The sequence below is a fragment of the Carya illinoinensis genome, chromosome 3 (assembly GCF_018687715.1).
Source record: "Carya illinoinensis cultivar Pawnee chromosome 3, C.illinoinensisPawnee_v1, whole genome shotgun sequence".
NCBI classification, from domain to species: domain Eukaryota; kingdom Viridiplantae; phylum Streptophyta; class Magnoliopsida; order Fagales; family Juglandaceae; genus Carya; species Carya illinoinensis.
Genome location: NC_056754.1, coordinates 47,603,167 through 47,615,465, shown reverse-complemented (window position 1 = coordinate 47,615,465; position 12,299 = coordinate 47,603,167). Strand labels below are relative to the sequence as shown.

The window sequence follows — 12,299 nt, the reverse complement described above, 5'->3', positions numbered from 1 at the left end:
AATTGAATCTAACATATCATCAAATTAATTATATAGATTGATATGTCACGTACTTTTAATTTAGCGATTGATCAATGAAGCTACTTAAATGTATCACATCCACATAAAATTGTATAACTGATGATAATAATAATAATAATAAAATTCAATACAAACTATAGAGAGTAACATTGTTCCGTATAAAGCTATCAACAGTATCCTGTGATCGGACAGATAATGAAATCCAGTTTTTGCTGGGACCAAAACAATTAAAAGCCCATGTTATTAACCATGAAACCGGGGTACCTAATCGTTTCAGTTATTAAAGTAGTTTTATATCCACAAAAAACTTCCGTAGTCAAAGAAAGAGGAGAATTTCTAATCCTAATTAAACACTTGAAGACCAAGACCCATATCAGAAACCAAGAACAGGAAAACTGGATCTTAAAAAGAAGAACCTCAAACTGGCATGCAAAACAGAGTCAGTACCAATGCACATGATGTGGGGGAGGGAGGACAAGAGGGTCATTGTGAATGGGTTAGGGGAGGACAGAGGAAGTAGAAGAGAAGTATTACTGTCATTATACACAAGGACAGAAGAGAGGTGAAAACAAATGGAAAGATTTATTGAGATGGTGAGGATGAGCAGGAAGTAGTACGAGATTAGCAACGTTCAGCAAGGGGAAGAGGACCCCAAGTAGAGAGGCTTAGAGCCTTAGACCATTCTAATTCTTCAATGGAAATCCCTATTTGTCCCCAGGGCCGACTCTGCCAGCCTGTGGCTGTGTTTGTGTTACCCTTTACTTCAGCCAAAAATATATATTTCTAGAGCAACTCTTGTACCCTAAGATACCCCACACTGACCATTTTCTTTCACCTTCCAAGTTTTTTCTCCCTCTACTTACTTGCCCCTCAAAAAATCTCTCCCTTTTATTGAAAAAACGTGGCAAAACCTTTTAACTGAGATTTGTCGTACTTATAGATGGGTTTGGAAAATGTTTTTTTTTTTTTTTTCCTTTGATCTCAATTTTAAAGAAAACTTTTTTAAATACAGATAGATATGATAAATGAGAATTCATGCATATGCATGAAGGCAAAATGAGCATGATGATGGGAAAAAAAGGGTGATCACTTTGGAAATAAAAGCCTCACGTTTACCTTGCATTTTCATTCTTCATATCCTCCCTCCTCTCATCTCTCCTAATAAAACCCCACTTTCCTCCTTCACTTCCTCCTCATTCTCATTCTTCCTCGTTTTCCTTCTCTCATCCTCCAACTTCTTCCTACTTCATGCATACACCCATTCTCTCTCTACATCTCTCTCTCTCTGTTTGTGTCTTTTGTGCTACACAGTAGTGATCTACTGAGAAGTTCAGACGCGGCTTTCCACTTATAGTAAGAAATCTTTCCGTTCTGAGAATTATAATCACAAGATTGCTTTCCACCCAAGTCATTTAGCAGCAATGGCTGATCCGCCATACTCGGAGATCGAGTCAAGCGCCAACTCGTCGTCCCCCTCTCCATCTTCACCATTCTCATCTGGCTTGTCCCGGTCTTTACCTGGATCGGCTCCGAACCCGAGTTCCAAGGAGTCCGTTTCGCCCGACCCGGACCCAAAACAGCCGAAGCGAGCCCGTGACAGCAGCGAGCACCCGGTTTATAGAGGGGTACGAATGAGGAGCTGGGGCAAATGGGTATCCGAAATCCGCGAGCCCCGGAAGAAGAACCGGATCTGGCTCGGTACCTTCTCGACCCCGGAAATGGCTGCCCGGGCCCACGACGTGGCCGCGCTGAGCATCAAGGGCAACTCGGCCATCCTCAACTTCCCCGAACTCTCCGGGTCGCTTCCACGGCCCTCTTCGAACTCGCCCCGGGATGTCCAAGCAGCTGCTGCCAAAGCAGCTTCCATGGAGTTTGAGGTACCCAAAACACCCTCGCCGTCGTCCTCGCCATATTCCTCAGCGACTACAGTGTCTTCTTCTTGCGACGTGTCAACCCCAGAAGAGCTGAGCGAGATCGTGGAGCTGCCGACTCTGGGGACGAGTTTCGAGTCGGTCGAGTTGAGTAACGATTTCGTGTATGTAGACTCGGTGGACGGATGGCTGTATCCTCCGCCGTGGTGTCACAGCAGCATTGATGATATCGGGTATTTTAGGGATCACATCTCAATGACAGAGGCAGAGGGTGTGATCCAAAGTAGCTTCGAACCTATATTGTGGCAATATTAAATGAACCAAACCAACCATATTCTGTGGGCAATGCAATTTTTACCCTTTGTCTTTTCTCTTCTTTTCTGTCAAAGTTTTTCTTTTTCTTTTTTTATCCTTCTCTTTTTGCCTTTGTTTGTCAGTTCTACATATATATGTGTAACCCCCTTCATCAATTTTGCTTTTGAAGGGCTAGAATCTAATACGTTTCTTGCTGCTCAAGTTCTTACCAATGCATTTTCTCTCCTTTTTTTGCTGTATGGCTTTTTTGTACAGTGTTCCCCCTTCAAAAGGTCCATATCGCACTCTTACCAAAAAACAGCTTAGGTGACATTTTTTCCTCTGAAGGACCTAAAAGATGTGGATCACAGTTCTCTCTCTGAGATTTTTACTCCGTCTCATCATAAAGCTAAGAGGCTCTTTTAGTGACAGTCAATCAACAGAATTTATGCCGCTAAGGCATATATTTCTTTGGAACCTTGCTAATGAATTAGGCATATGAGCCTAGCTAAGGAATTGAGAAACTATGATGATTTTCTCCTCAATGAGAAACTATGATAACTATTTCCTCAATGTAAGTTGGATTGTTACATACAAGTAGGTATGTAAATATACTGTTTATAGGATCTTCAATCATAAAAGAAATTCCAAACACAATATGACAGACTTGTAAATTCGTATTAGATAATTTTCTATCGGCCAAGTTGTTATTAGATGGAAGAAGTAATTAAGATGTGTTCTTATTTGTTAGAGGGCACTGCATGCCTCCACTGACAGCTGCTTTTCAACCACCTTATATTCCCCTCCTTACATGTATACCTCAGTACTATTTACACTATTCATCAAGTAGAATTTAGAGACCAGACAGATCATCTGGATATATAAATTATGGTCAGTAGTGTTCTATGCTGGGATATTTAAGCCAAGCCTTTTTCTGAAATATTGCATTTCCACTTAATAGCTTAACATGACTGAGTTTATTTAGAAATAAGAAAAATACTTCTACAGGGCAAGATGGGTAAGCTAACAATAGGACCGTTGGCCCCATCAAAACACTAGGGTTTCCAAAATCCAGTAAATACAAATTTAATAGGGCATATTGTTTTTCTTTCAAAGATGTCCATCATTCAAACCCAGTCAATATCAATATAAATATATATATATATATATATATATATATCTATTATATGAAGTCACAAGTTATAAGAAATTCTACTCATCATCATTCTCATATTATATATTACACTTCATAAATAATTTTTTATTTTTTTTTTCATATAAAATATGTGGTGTATGGATTATGAGTAGAAAAATTTAATTAATTTAAAAAAAAATAAAATAAAAGATAAAAATAAATATAATATATAATATAGAAATGATGAGTAACAAATCTCGACAAATTATAGGCACAAGCTTTTACTCAAAGCTATCTATCACTCGTACTGTTTAATAAAAGTCTGCATAAGTGTCAAATAGAAACTTACTTGGAAAAAGAAGGGAAAAAAAAAAAAAAAAAAACTGAAGTTTTTCCCTGGAAAAAAAAAATAAAGAAAGTAGGACAAAAGAAGAGTAGGGTATAAAAGAGAGAGATATTTTTGGGCCAATCTCCAATAATTACTTGGCCATCCAACCAGATTTGCCTCGAAAGGCTTTTAATTCTGATTCCACTTCATCAAAGGCATGCCACCCATACATATTCGATGTGATAGTCCAATAATAATGATAAAATTAACAATTTTTTTTTTCTTGATCGAACGTTTCAGATCGATCTATATTAGCAGCATGCGCAGTACGTGTATTTGGAAAAATAGGCCCCCCTTGGTCCCCAGAGAATACACTAAAACAAAAAGGAAAAGAAAAGAAGATCAAAAAAAGAAAGAAGAAGATATATTTACATCATCGAGACTAGGGTTTCAAAACTGCTGTCAGAAAAGTGTGAACCCCTTCAGTTTTTCCTAGTATTTCCGCACACATCTAGGTCACAAATTTTCCTAGCTGGTTGCTCCTGTCTAGCTCACAAAAACTAAAGGGGAAGGTGGGTGGGAGGCGGCTAAACTACTTTTTTTTGCTTGTATCCTTTCTTCTAAACCCACTAAAATTATTGAGGATTCTAGGGTTTGGTGGAGCACTTCATTACAAGGAGAAACTTTTCATTGTTCCCCCAGCTAAGGATATTATTATTATATATATTTTCTATACGAAGATTTACAAGTCAAACTTTCATGACCCCATCAAATGCTGTAAGACGTGAGGGCAATGCATGAATTGATCATCATGGACCCCATTTTGTTTGTTAATTACAATTCTATTCTAAGTATATTAAATGCCAATATTTTATATGGTTGGAAATTGCGAATCCTTGATTAAATCTAGCTAGATTTAAGATTAGTTTAAAGTAATCCAGCTTATATGGCGGCCGACTTTCAAATAAAGAAAAAAGAGAACCCTTCTTCTTTCTGTGCTCCAGAGATATGTTCTCATCAGAAGGCTGTCAACATATATATTATACCTCGTTTTGTTTCTTCTCGAGTCTAATAACAGAGTAATGTTAGTTAGATATAATTTTAAGGTGTACAAGTTCGTGCATTCTTTTTTTTTTTTAAAAAAAATAGAGCTCACTATTAAAAAAAAATAGATTTTCTCATCCAGTTCTAAAATTTGTCAACTTTTCTTAAAACGAGTATATAGAGCTCCAAGAATATATATAGGTATATAAAATGAATATAAAGTAGTACTATAGATACATTATAAAAGTTATAAGACTCGAAGGACAATGATAAAGATTCCCTACTAATTTTATCTGTCTCATATATATATATCCAATTAATAGAAGTAATTCAAGTTATAAGTCATGAATTTATATCATGACTAATTATACATATTTAACCAAAATCTCCCAAACTTTAACGGTCTAAAACATGCATTGAATTAGCATAAATATTGTCATAAAATTCAAATCTTGGATTATGATAATTCAGATTCATCAGAACTGGTAATTTTATATGATGTTCATATATATGGTAGCCAGAGATATCGATCAAAGTTATATAGGGTGATAGATCTAATATTCTCCACATTATATAAATAAATATATATATATATATATATATATATATATATGTATGTATATATGTTTTTATCATGGCATGATGAGTGGTGGCCGGTTATATGTGCAGTACGTATCAATAAAATTAATTTTTTAGTTATGAATACATGGGATTGAGGGGTGCAATTGACCAACAAACTGCTAGCTAGCTGCATGCTTTGGAGATCAAAAGAGGCATTTTATATAGTAATAGAAATAATTAATAAGAATAAATTAATTAATTCTGAGTTGTACGTGCGTCCCTAGTTAAGTTAATTTTTGTCGTAATTATCAAGTCATGACACATGCACATGTACTTTAATATTTGAAAGTTGACCCTTGGTTATGAAGGAATTGATTGGAAATCACAACCTAATTAAGCATCGGGCATGCATGGTTAATTGGAGCCGATCGAGTCTGGCAGCATGCATTCACATTTGGCTAGTAATTTAATAATATTAATAATAACAACAACAATAATAATAATAACAATAACAACAACAACAGCAACAATAATAATAATAATAATAATAATAATAATAATAATAATAATAATAATACAATTTTTGCTACATCAGTACCTTATATTTATCGATCTCTCTAATTTAGCTAGCTAGCCATGAAGAAATAGCTAGTCCCCGAAAATCTTGCTACATTAATTAGTCTCTCTAATTATTTGTTGGGTATTCTAGCCAGCCCAAAGCTAAAATGAGCAAAACAAAATTACCTTTTCTTCTTGATTTTTCCACTTTAATTTGTCATGAGAATGGTGACAGTCTTTGTAGATTAAAATTTGGATTAGGTGAACACTGAATGGATAATTAGAAGGAGAAATGAATTGAAAAGAATGGATTTTAAAATGGAGAAAAAAGGGTGGATAGAAAGAAATTCGATTGGGTTGAGATGAATGAAATAAAAATAAGATGAAAAGATGTTTTTTTATATTAAGAGCATAAGGAATTGTAAGAGGAAATGATTTTATTTATATTAAAAAACTTCTCATAGACAACAAAATTAAATATTGGTGAATCCACATCATGTATGTCTATATATCTCTCCTATAATTATATAGAAAAATACTTTAGCCACAACAGAATTATATAAAAGTAATCTCACAAACTCATGAAGTGACTTGATGTGGTTCTTTATATTATAAAATTATTTTTATTGTAAAGTAAATCTAACGAATCAGATGAAACTATGTCAGTTTGTAGAATCGTTTTTGTATAATTCTTTTGTAGATGTAACATTAGTACTCAATTATATATAATTTTTTCACTTACCTCAAAAGTTTAAATGGACAGAAAAATGTACATTTAATAATTTCTATTTATCTTAAGTGTCGGTGTTTAAATTTAAGATTTTTACTCTAATATTATGTGAAATCACTATTAATATATCTTAAAAATTTAAGCTGATACGAAAATATAGGTTAAATCATTTATGATAAATAATACTTTAATGTTTGGCTTGAGGTTGTGTCGAATGTCTCACTTTTAAATTTTCAAATATATTTATTAATCATTCATACATAGAATCTCAACCATTTATTTCTCAACACTACATAGGTTTTTTTTTGTTTTGTTTTGTTTATTTCTTTTTTGTTTTAGCAACAAGAGTGAACGGTGAGTAGTTGAACTAAATACATAGGCTTATGATTGGTGAATATATATTATTTCGTGGTAGGTATGTATAGAGTATATATAATATCTTTTTTTATTTGGTCATGTCAAAGTACAACATATTCTTTCAATAAAACTTCTTTTTGTTTTTATTTTTAAATAATATTTTTTTAAGTGCATATCGTGCGTGATTCCCGGTCAACCGAGTTTTTTCATAGACGATCTTAATGGAATTCAGTGGCACATGCAAATCGCGAACGTTGCATGCGCGCGCTCCAATGTACCAATCCAGTCGCTTGCTTTAGTACTAGGATGCATGGGAATCATAATTATATTCAGTTAAAAAAATGGTTAAACAAAAACTCCTAATCCTTCCGATGATTTGTTTATATATGGCCATATACTTAATTAATTTCCTTTTTTTAATGTGAAAATTGAAAAGGGTTTGACTTGGAACTCATGTACTAGGATGCGAAATTTGGATATTATGAATATCTAAATCATTTATAAATAATAATAAATTAATTTATTAATAATAGTGAATAATTTGTAATTAATAATAATTTATTATTTGTAAATAGTAATGAAGTAGTCTGAAATGATGATCTCAGCAATCAAACACAGCTAATTGTTGTTGATCTGCCTAATTTTTTTTTTTAAATGATAACTACTTTTAATAATGCGATTAAGTTCTATATTGTAAGGGTACTAGTGCTACTATGCTGCTCAAGATTGACCACTAAGCGTGCATCATGAATGTGAATATATAATAAAATGAGTGAGAGAGACACTACAAGAGATATAAATTTTGTCTCAAAAAATGAAAATTTCGTCTCTAAAAGTTTTGGGAGACGAAAAAATTTCATCTCTATTTTGTCTCAAAAATGCCGTCTCAGAAAGTTTTCGGAGATGAAACTTGATTTTTGTCTCTGAAAAGTATTTTTAGGGACGAAATTGGGCGGAACCGATCGAAACCGTTCGAACGAAAAAAATTTTTTGAGACAAAAAAATGTCATCTCAGAATCAAGTTCGAACGAAAATATTTTTGTTCGAACAACATGAAGTGTTAATTCGAACCAATAACTATATCTGACCAAGTTCGTAAGTGACTTTAGTTCTAAGAAAAATATTAACTGTTCGAACAAATAATCTATTTACAGAAATCTTCTGTTCGAATGGACTTTTAGAAATGAATTTATTCGAATGAGTATTTAATTATTCGAACGAACGCATGGATTGTATTTCCCGGTAAATTCGAATGGGTATATTTTTGTTCGAATGTGAATTTTTTGGTTCGAATGTATGCATAAATGGTAATTTACCATGCAAACGACATTGATCAAACAAAATGAAATTGATACTAATACAAATTGTAATCTATACATCAAATTGTAATCTATATACATCAATTGTTCAAATGTTTACAAACATCATAAATATTAAAGGCAATTAAAAAAAAACAAATGAATTATGATTGTGGTGGTAGTGGTGGTATAGGGTTTTGAGACATCATTAATTGAAATTGTTCAAACATTTTTTGGTTATTTAATTGTAGCATCTCTTCTAATTTTGCTTCTAAATCTGCTGCTTGATCTAATCGGGTCATCAACTCTTTTTCCTTCGATCTCAATCGTTCTATCTCAAGTGCAGATTCCTCTAATTTTTTAGTTTTGTCGTCATTCGATCTGGCTTTAGAAGATGATGAAGATGTTGAGGATGGCTTCATGCAACGTCCTAAGCCCCTCAAATATCCAGAACATGATCCAAGAACTTGAGAAAAGATTTGAGCATTGTTGACAGATGATTCATCAGATGGATCCGCAACAGTGTCTTTAAGAGATATCATCTTGTCCTGGAAAAAGAAAAACATTAAAATTAGTATATGTAACAAAAATATATTTAGACAATTAAAATTAAATAAACTTAAACTTACATAATTTGTCTCTGCCTCAGGATTGTTCCAAACACCATCACGATTTTTATGTGCTTTAGCATACAATTGGGTCAGATCATAATCAGTAGGATTTTCTTCTTGTTGCAAAATGAAAATTAATATCATAATTTATATGAAAAAAGTGTATATATTAAGATTTAATGGAGACAATAAGAACTAACCATTTTTTTTGACAAGCGATGAAAAGATCGAGAACCCGCGTGATGGTGTATCGTTAAATTTGATCTATTTTCTTTGTTCACTGTACTCCGTTTCTAAAAAGAAGTATTATAATTTTTATTTAATGCATCTATTATATATTATTAAAAAAAAGATAGCAGCGAAATTACCTGATAAGCAGGATCTTCAAACAGATCACAAATTTTCTCCCATTCGTTTGGTAGCATTGCTTGGAATGGATTTTGACGCGCCTCTATCGTAGTACTGAACTTCTGATAGTGTGCATGGCATCGACCTTTGTACCTCCGGAATGCATTCGACATTAGTTCTTCAATCATTAGTCAATCCTCCCGCCGACCAAAATTTAGTTCAAACTCGTCCTTCAAAGAATTATAAACAATTAGTATAATTTCAAACATTCGCATTTAAATAAAAATGTTATACAAAGTAACTTATTACCAGACAACGATTTTTGATGTGGTCTTTCACATCTTGGGGAACTTTAGCCCAGAAGGATGTAGCCATTGGTGCATACGTGCGAGTAAGTGTACCAACATAAGAAGTAAGCCAAGCTGCCGAATCCTCAGAGCCACTGGTGTGATCATCAGATATATCAACTTTAATCTTACCCACTTTCCTTACTTTTTCTATGCAAACACCTTTCGTAATGCCTCTAACTTGGCGCTGGTTTACAACAGCTATATATACAAAAATTAAAGCATATATTTTAATTAAATTAATTTTATTTGAAATATATACAGTGAAAAAATACATTGTTCTGGTTCTGGTGACGATGGCCCACCATTGTTGGCAGGTGAAGCACACGAGGATTCGCTAAGTGGTGGGGATGGCTCAAGTGTTCTTTTGCGTTTAGGAGGCATATCTGTTTGAAATTATAATAAATTATTATTCGAACAAAATACATGAAATATTTTTATAAGAATTTTACCTACACAAATATCTATTTGAAAATCATTCGGTATCAGTATTGCTGGACCAATCGCTCTCATCCTCAGTAGACACTTCAGTTGATTCATGTTTTTCCGACATGTCACCTTCAATTACTTCGGGTTGAACATTTTTTTTGCGCAATGGGACCATGTCATAATGGCTTAGATCAACAAATAGATTGATGCCTAATTCATTTTCTTGATATGCTTCTTCATGGTCTGGACTATCAACTTCTTCATGTGGTTTGTCTGCCTCTGGAATATAATCATATATATTTCTTGGCGCAAATTTCTCGACTATTTTCCATGGATTTCTGAACTCCGGATCATCTAAATAAAAAACTTGATTTGCTTGGCATGCGAGAAGAAATGGGTCGTCCTCATACCATTTGCGAGATGTATTGACACTTACAAAATATTCATCCTTACGCACTCCCAACCTAGGATTTTAGACATCCCACCAATTACATTTAAATAATCAGACCATATATCCCCCCACATACTTTAATGCTATGATATCTTCCACAATTCCGTAAAAATAATATTATCATCTCCATGGCTTCCTTCGACAACAACCCCACAATTTTGAGTTTTCTTATATTGTTGATCTCTGTCTGCTGTGTGAAATCTATATCCACGCACCAAACATCCTGAATATTGGATAACCCGCTTAGACAGACCACATGCCAAAGCATATACTTTTGATGAGATTTCACCTGAATGTTCATTATATTTCGATGCAACCTACATAAATAAATTTTATTCTACTTATATCAATATCATATATAAATATGATGACACCTACAAATTAAATAAAGTTTAAAATACTTTCAAGCATAGTTTTTTCTCGAATAATACCGTATGTTCAAACCATGAGGCAAATTCTTTTTCGTGCGTCTTTTCTACGTCAGTCACACCATTCATGCGAAGTAGTTGTATATGTTCGCTGCATATGTTAATGTGAGTTATTAACTTATATCAATATGTACTATATTATTAGAAATGCAATTAATACTACTGCCAAATTAGATGATCATCACGAACCTCAAATACCTGTTCAATCTCTTCACAATTATTTAAGACATACCATCGAGCTCTTTCAAACTCTTCTCCACATAGGTCATAGCCCCCTTGTGCACCTATAGGACGTACTTTCTGGGAAAACACGGTAAATGCTGACGAAACTCCCATTTGTCCACCTTCATAATTTCGATCCAGTCTCGTAAATCTAGTATCAATCCCACGAAAATATATTGAACAAAATGTATGCCACTCATTATGAATATATGACTCTGCGATTGATCCTTCCGGACGAGCCTTATTCTCCACAGATCGTTTAAATTTTTTCAAAAACCATTCAATAGGATACATCCATCTATACTGAATGGAGCCAGCAACTAAAGCCTCACGAGGGAGATGCACAGCCAAATGAATCATTACATCAAAGAATGAAGGTGGGTACAAACTCTCCAATTTACACAATATCAATGTAATGTCAGCTTCCATTTTTAATAAGGCATCAACTTTCAACGTTCTACTGCAAATATTTCTGAAAAATTTCCCTAATTCTGTGATAGTTGTACGAACATCTGGAATAAGCTTTCCGCGCACACCAACTAGCAACAATCGCTGTAAAAATATATGGCAGTCGTGACTTTTTAGACCAGTTATCTTCCAATCATGAGGTTGGACACATCTTGACATGTTCGAAGCATAACCATCGGGTAATTTGATTGTCATGAACCAATCACAGAATTTCTTTCTCTCATCACTTGAAAGTGTATACCATCCAAGGGGCATATAAGCTGATGACTCAGTATCTTGCAAATGCAACTCTGATCTGATTCCCAACTCTTTCAAATCTTTACGAGAGTTGACTGTATCTTTTGTTTTTCCTTGTATTGACATCAGGGTACCCAAAATATTCTCACATATATTTTTTTCAATGTGCATTACGTCTAGATTGTGATGCAGTGTTAAGGTAGACCAGTATGACAACTCAAAAAAAATACTTTTTTTGGTCCAATTCAATTCTACTGCTTGTCTTTTCCTCTTTTGGCATCTTGCATTCTTTCCAAATCTGTTGTCTGGGACGAGTGAGAATATCACTGCCAGAATACTCTGGCGGTGATGACCTACGATCAACCGTTCCATCAAACATTACCCTATTGTTTCGCCATCTATGATAATGAGGTAGATATCAACAGTGTCCCATGAAACATAATTTCTGGCCATTCATTAACCACTGAGGCTGTGTATCTTTGTTACAAATAGGATAAGCCATTTTTCCCTTTGTGCTCCACCTAGACAAGTTTCCGTATGCTGAAAATCATTTATTGTCCA

The 12,299-nt window shown here is 34.0% G+C and overlaps 1 protein-coding gene across 1 annotated transcript; it reads left to right on the top strand.

Moving 5' to 3' along the window:
- Positions 1-654: 654 nt before the first annotated feature.
- Positions 655-2,419, top strand: LOC122304772 (ethylene-responsive transcription factor TINY-like). Its single transcript, XM_043117037.1, has one exon. It carries the CDS (start codon positions 1,443-1,445, stop codon positions 2,205-2,207), a length of 765 nt encoding a protein of 254 aa, XP_042972971.1. The 5' UTR covers positions 655-1,442; the 3' UTR covers positions 2,208-2,419.
- Positions 2,420-12,299: the final 9,880 nt, after the last annotated feature.

What these genes read in the sequence shown, in the direction of transcription:
- LOC122304772 (XM_043117037.1), top strand. Translation starts at nt 1,443, where the DNA reads ATGGCTGATCCGCCATACTCGGAGATCGAGTCAAGCGCCAACTCGTCG.